Source organism: Mizuhopecten yessoensis, unplaced genomic scaffold (assembly GCF_002113885.1).
Source record: "Mizuhopecten yessoensis strain PY_sf001 unplaced genomic scaffold, ASM211388v2 scaffold5331, whole genome shotgun sequence".
Lineage (NCBI taxonomy): Eukaryota > Metazoa > Mollusca > Bivalvia > Pectinida > Pectinidae > Mizuhopecten > Mizuhopecten yessoensis.
In genome coordinates this window covers 175,871-183,474 of record NW_018405995.1, presented here as the reverse complement: position 1 = coordinate 183,474, position 7,604 = coordinate 175,871, and the positions used below count along the sequence as shown (strand labels likewise).

General features: G+C 36.3%; 1 protein-coding gene across 1 annotated transcript in view; it reads left to right on the top strand.

Moving 5' to 3' along the window:
- The window catches only part of LOC110450583 (C-Maf-inducing protein-like), a 64,396-nt gene that overhangs the window by 29,321 nt on the left and 27,471 nt on the right, over positions 1 to 7,604 (top strand). Inside the window, exons 3-5 of the mRNA XM_021498181.1 lie at positions 5,311 to 5,418; positions 6,827 to 6,907; positions 7,403 to 7,506. Coding sequence (XP_021353856.1) covers positions 5,311 to 5,418; positions 6,827 to 6,907; positions 7,403 to 7,506 — 293 coding nt within the window. The remainder of the gene's footprint in view (positions 1 to 5,310; positions 5,419 to 6,826; positions 6,908 to 7,402; positions 7,507 to 7,604) is intronic.

The window sequence follows — 7,604 nt, the reverse complement described above, 5'->3', positions numbered from 1 at the left end:
ACAGTCCAACTAACAGACAGTCCATTATACAGACAGTCCAGCTTATAGACAGTCCAGTTTACCGACAGTCCAACTAACAGACAGTCCAGCTAACAGGCAGTCCAGCTAAAAGACAGTCCAGCTTACAGACAGTCCAGTTAACAGACAGTCAAACTTACAGACAGTCCAGTTTACAGACAGTCAAGCTTACAGACAGTCCAGCTTACAGACAGTCCAGCTTACAGACAGTCNGTCCAGCTAACAGACAGTCCAGCTAACAGACAGTCCAGTTTACAGACAGTCCAGCTAACAGACAGTCCAGCCCAACTAACAGACAGTCAAGCTTACAGACAGTCCAGTTTACAGACAGTCCAGCTAACAGACAGTCACTGCTGGTGATAAAAATGAGGCTATCTGTAATCAAAACGAAGCTGTATGTAATCAAAATGAGGCTGTCTGTCATCAAAGTGAGGCTGTCTGTCATCAAATTGGTGCATACATGTAAGAGCCCTTCTGATAACTTTTGGAAAATTTAGTTTGTGTCATGGGAATTGTGAGTTCATTTAAGGGTTGGTGACTTTTCTAGGTAAAATTAAGTCTTCATCACCGGGAATTCAAAAGATCACAATAAATGTGATATATGTAAAGTATGATATTCATGCATGCCATATCTAATGGTAAGACTCATGAAAATTGACTCGGAAACATTCCCATGTCGCGGGACACATTTCTCACGAATTTCAACCTGTCCCTGAAAAGAAACAGATTTGGCAGTCCTTGTGAAGAAACAATAGCTACATCACTGAGATGTCTTTAATCAAAGGCTAAAGCTACTTAAATTGCAGGCCAGGTCAATTATTAGAGCTAATTAATGGAAAAGAAACACTGGATAATTCTCTAGCAGTGTGTCAGACTTCAATGAAATGGGTTGAAAAAAGAAAAAAAAAACATTGAAAAAGTACCTAACATAGAGTCCTGTTACTTATGAGTCAGTTCTGGGAATACCTGAAATGAGTTTGTGGCTCAGGGTGCAAGTTCAAATTCAAGGTCAAGGTCAAGGTCATTGTTATCCTTAATTACAATGGAAAAGGACAGTTGTGGTATATTTTAATGGACTAGAACATAATTGTTTGATATTTTAATGGACTAGGACACCTTTTTTTGTATGATTATAATTTTTATGGACTAGGACAGATTTTTTTGTATGATATTCTAATGAACTGGGACATAATTGTATGATATTTTAATGGACTAGGACAAAATTGTATGACATTTTAATGGATTAGGCTGAATTCTGATATACAGTTTACTACACTTATGAATATATAACTTGATAGAATAGATAGAACTTGTTATTTTCACAGTCTAAGCAAAAGCAATGGATGGCAATAGAATTTGATGATATTCATGCACTTTAACAGAATCTGATGATATTTAATTGCGTAGAACAATAATCTTGAGTGAGCAGGATGTATATGAGATGTGTTGATGGACATACAAAGCCTCCTATAAAAGAGGGTGATGGGGAAACAACAGCCAAAGATCAACTTCTGCCAGACAACTTCTATAGTGTGTATCATACCTCATTCGCATCATGGATATTGATTTTCCTCAGCCACTATAAAATGGACAGATTGCTAGCTGTGGCTGGCTGGTACATCTTTCTGAAGACCAACACAATCTGTCAGCTAAGGATTCTGGGTGCAACTTCACCAGTAGAATTTTACTAAGAGCCACATGTAGAGTTAGTTAGAACCACATAGGTGTTGGAAGCTTCAGTGGTTCCATGATATATTTTTTTTGGTGTCTTCCCAGCTCCTATTGTTGTCGTTTTTGCTTTGTCTTGGTGTCTTTCCAGTTCCTGTTGTTGTTGTTTTTGCTTTGTCTTGGTGTCTTTCCAGCTCCTGTGGTTGTCATTTTTGCTTTTCTTGGTGTCTTTCCAGTTCCTGTTGTTTTTGCTTTGTCTTGGTGTCTTTCCAGTTCCTGTTGTTGTCGTTTTTGCTTTGTCTTGGTGTCTATTCAGTTCCTGTTGTTGTCGTTTTCGCTGTCTTGGTGTCTTTCTGGTTCCTGTTGTTGTCGTTTTTGCTTTGTCTTGGTGTCTTTCCAGTTCCTGTTGTTTTTGCTTTTCTTGGTGTCTTTCCAGTTCCTGTTGTTGTCGTTTTTGCTTTGTCTTGGTGTCTTTCCAGTTCCTGTTGTTGTTGCTTTTCTTGGTGTCTTTCCAGTTCCTGTTGTTGTCGTTTTTGCTTTGTCGGTGTCTTTCCAGTTCCTGTTGTTTTTACTTTTCTTGGTGTCTTTCCAGTTCCTGTTGTTTTTGCTTTTCTTGGTGTCTTTCCAGTTCCTGTTGTTGTCGTTTTCGCTGTCTTGGTGTCTATCTGGTCCCTGTTGTTGTCGTTTTTGCTTTGTCTTGGTGTCTATCTGGTTCCTGTTGTTGTCGTTTTTGCTTTGTCTTGGTGTCCATCCGGTTCCTGTTGGTGTTGTTTTTTCTTTGTGTTTGTGTCTTTCTGGTTCCTGTTGTTGTCGTTTTCGCTGTCTTGGTGTCTATCTGGTTCCTGTTGTTGTCGTTTTTGCCTTCTCTTGGTGTCTATCTGGTCCCTGTTGTTGTTGTTTTTGCTGTCTTAGTGTCTATCCAGTTCCTGTTCTTTTTGCTTTGTCTTGGGGTCCATCCGGTTCCTGTTGGTGTTGTTTTTTCTTTGTGTTTGTGTCTTTCTGGTTCCTGTTGTTGTCGTTTTCACTGTCTTGGTGTCTATCCGGTTCCTGTGGGTGTCGTTTTTAGCCCACCATCATCTGATGGTGGGCTATTCAAATCACCCTGCGTCCGTGGTCCGTCATCTATAACTATAATCTATAACTGTAAAACATTGAAAGAACATTTTCTGAAGATACAAAAGACATACAGTCATGAAAAATATTTTAGCAGCTTGCTGGCATAGAATGCTGCAAAGTTTTAGAAAATGAATTACCTTGACCAACATTCAATGTCACGAGGTTCAAATTTGTTAAAATAATGAAACACTAGCTTTTTCTTAAACACTAACAGGCTTAAAATCATTATGTGTGTGGCACCAAAATTACTTTTACATATTTTCAAGACCACTCACCAGGGGTCAAATCTGTACAAAACTATCACAGCTTCTTCTGAACAACCAAACTGCTTGGATTCATGATAAAGTGGTGTACTTGCATGGAATGCTACAAAATTTGTGAAATGAAATGACCTTGACCTTTATTCAAGGTCACAGTGATCAAATATGTTAAAACACTATTAAATTATATTGAATCACAAAGAGGCCTAGTCAAAATTTTAGAAAATATTTTACCTATTTTCAAGGTCCCGGTGGTCATATCTGTTAAAACACTCAAACAGCTTATTCTCTGAAGAACCAGAGACCAGTAGTCATGTTATATGGCAAGTAGCTTGCTGGCATGAAGTTCTAGAGTGTTTGATAAAAAAAAATGACCTCGACCTGGATATTCTAGGTCATGTTGGTCAAATATGTTAAGCACTCAAATTGTTTCTTCAGAAGAACCAAAAGCTCTGGAGTCATGAACAAGGCTGGCATTGAGAACTACCGTGTCCGTGTAAACACATGACCTTGACCTTGACTCAGCACCACAGTCATTAAAATTTGCAAGAACTGTCGAACTAGTACTTCTAAAGTCTAAGAGACCTACAGTTAGAAGTCTCAAACTAGTACTTCTAAAGTCTAAGAGACCTACAGTTAGAACTCTCTAACTAGTACTTCTAAAGTCTAAGAGACCTACAGTTAGAACACTCTAACTAGTACTTCTAAAGTCTAAGAGACCTACAGTTAGAACACTCTAACTAGTACTTCTAAAGTCTAAGAGACCTACAGTTAGAACACTCTAACTAGTACTTCTAAAGTCTAAGAGACCTACAGTTAGAACACTCTAACTAGTACTTCTAAAGTCTAAGAGACCTACAGTTAGAACACTCTAACTAGTACTTCTAAAGTCTAAGAGACCTACAGTTAGAACACTCTAACTAGTACTTCTAAAGTCTAAGAGACCTACAGTTAGAACACTCTAACTAGTACTTCTAAAGTCTAAGAGACCTACAGTTAGAACACTCTAACTAGTACTTCTAAAGTCTAAGAGACCTACAGTTAGAACACTCTAACTAGTACTTCTAAAGTCTAAGAGACCTACAGTTAGAACACTCTAACTAGTACTTCTAAAGTCTAAGAGACCTACAGTTAGAACACTCTAACTAGTACTTCTAAAGTCTAAGAGACCTACAGTTAGAACACTCTAACTAGTACTTCTAAAGTCTAAGAGACCTACAGTTAGAACTCTCTAACTAATACTTCTAAAGTCTAAGAGACCTACAGTTAGAACTCTCTAACTAGTACTTCTAAAGTCTAAGAGACCTACAGTTAGAACTCTCTTACTAGTTCTTCTAAAGTCTAAGAGACCTACAGTTAGAACTCTCTTACTAGTTCTTCTAAAGTCTGAGAGACCTACAGTTAGAAATCTCTAACTAGTTCTTCTAAAGTCTAAGAGACCTACATTTAGCATGTAGCTTTCTGTCATCGATGGATTACTAAATTTTTCGACACCTTAAGAACTATAAAGGCCTATATATTATAGCATCATAATATTTAGCCAGAAACTTGCTAAAATATAGGTCTAGGGAATTTGTGAAATGACCAGAGCTGTTTGAAGGATGTTGAATTAAAAATAAATAAATCTTGGTGAATTACCCTCTGTAATCACCATTGAATCATTTTTTTCAGCTCTGCATTCTTTTGTCAAGGCAGGTACTATGTGGGTATATATAGTTGGTCTTTGACCAAGAGTTCTTGCTGTGAAATTACGAATTTGCCTGGTTTTATTTTTTAATTTTGTTGATTTCATGACCATCTTCAAAGAATTCACAGGTCTGCAAAGTAATTTCAAGTTTGATATAAAGCAATTTTCCGTTTTAGTGGGTACTTGTAGTCCAGGAATACATATACCCACAAAGTGGTGTTTTGCCGGGAAACCTCGAAATTTGGGCCCCACAAATATATCTGATTTCACAGCATTTAGATACTGTAATCTAAAACATTTCTAAGGGAGATTACTCTGTTACATCCCCAGCACACCCACAGGCATACACACATAGGGAGGTATTAGCCAGTCAGCATACGACTAGTAGTTAGCACCAGATAAGGCAGCTCCTGTGAATTGCTCAAAATTGTTTCGATTATTGTAAATATACTAATTGTATTAATGGTATATCTATGTACTTTAAAGCGCTTTAGAGCGGCTTATGTTAGCTAGATAGAGTGCTATATCAAATGCTGTATATCATTATAATTATTATTACAGAATGCAGATTTCATTACCCGGGTGGCTCACGAGAACATCATTGTTGCCTTGTCGCCGCTGCTTGAAAACAATTACCCTACGCAGGAAATATGTGGTTTCTTCAGCAAGGTGAGCCCTCCTTTCCTTACCCGTTACAGTAGAGTATACTTTGAAAATCAACCATACAATTGCATATTTGCCAACCCTCCCTATTTACGAGGGAGACTCCCGATTTAGGACCCTTAAATATAGTTTTTTCAACCAGTAAATTTGCTTAACTGTTTCCTATAATATTCTAAGATCTAACGATTTCATCTGAAAGAACAACTCAAAATATGTTTATTTTAATTGTTTTTTTGGCCCTATTGAATGTATACACACATTTTATTATGTTTTGATTTTGAGCATGCAGAATCTCCCCCATGGAAATTTTTAAAAAAGTTGGCAAGTATGCCATTGGTGATTTAGGGTGGGTTTATCATATAGCTGACTGGAATAGTACATTGTAAGGCGAGATATTTAGGGTGGGTTTATCATATAGCTGACTGGAATAGTACATTGTAAGACGAGATACTTAGGGTGGGTTTATCATATAGCTGACTGGAATAGTACATTGTAAGACGAGATACTTAGGTACATTCATGATAATCGGCGAGTTTGAAATAAATAAATTGTTCAGATAGAAATTTCAGTTAGTATTGCTTTTAGTTTCAAAATATCTATAAATTTTATTTGATATTTGAAAGTGTACAATTAAGACATATAAACAATCATTCTTCTAAAGAGACTGTATTGTTTCTGATATTTTCTTCAAAGTTATTTGTGTGACCCATAAAATACATACACAGTTTATACAGGGAGTCTGTTTATAGAGTCAGTAGTAACGGGTTTCAAAATATCTATGTGTATAAGTCAATATAATCTAAAATAAAGCGCTGAATATAAAGAACAGAAAGACGAAAATAACATTCAATTTTAAATTGTAATTATAAACAATCATATATAATGAATGGAAAGTCAAAATGTCAAAATGTCAAATGTGTCAAGAAAAAGGTCTATTACTAGGATATTTGGGAAGAAAAGCTAGAATGGTATTTAAAAAGAAATAATGTAGCAAGACCAATAAAGCAATATTTGTGTCCAGAGTAAGCAGAACTTGGGTCAAACATGACTGACATGCTATACTTTAAATGAGAAACTTCCAGGACCAAATATAGAATAAGTCAGAAAAGAATCGTTATCTGTGGATATAAGACATGTTTTACTGAAGTGTCAGTAAAGACAGGAATTTGTATTAGACAGGGTGTATTTAGACATGTTTCTGAAATGTCAGTAAAGAAAGAGATTTGTATTAGACAGGGCATATTTAGACATGTTTTACTGAAGTGTCAGTAAAGACGGATTTGTATTAGACAGGGCAGATTTAGACATGTTTTACTGTATGGTCAGTATAGACAAGGATCTGTTTTAGACAGGGGTCCACTGTATATTTTTCAGTGAGATGTTATTTTGATGTATTTATGTTTGTTTTTTGCAGCACTGTAAAAACAGCCCCCGCTCCAGTATTGTCATAGAACTCTTCACCCCCGTCGTAATGAGAATCATGAAACACAACACAGTAAGTTTGCTCAACTTCATATAAGGAGCTTTTCTTTCTGTTCTTAATACCACTGCATGGTATAGCCATTATATAATCCTACCCGATTTAAGTGACGAACATGTACCTCAGGTGTGACAGAAAGGGCTCGAGAGCTGATCACCATAATCCCATCACCATGGCAACGGTAGACACAACTAACCTTTCATTTGAGATGGCTGCTCTAGTTTTTGAACAAGCATAGATAATTTTCTATTCAAGTAAATGTTGATTTTTTTATCAATGAATTGTTAATGTTTAGCCAACCATCATCAGTGATGAAGTAAGTGTTTAAAATCTACGAAATAAGAGTAATAAGAGTTAGAGATTATTATTGTTTTGAACAAAAGCGTTGTTGTTTTGAGATGAATTATGACATCAGTTGTTTTCATTGTGTCGTACAAAAAAATATCTTTTGGTTGTGACAAGATTTTGTTGTCTGTTCTTTAAATATCACAAGATTAATTTATTTTTTAGGACTTCGGAAAGTATCCACGAATGAGAGGATTCGTGCAAGAGTACATTCAGGCCTTAAATTGTCAGAACGATGGTTTCAACGTAGTACAGAACTTTGTGAGAAGGTAAGAGAGATCATTATTGTAAACCTGTGAGAAGGTAAGTGAGATAGTTATTGTAAACCTGTGAGAAGGTAAGCGAGATCATTATTGTAAACCTGTGA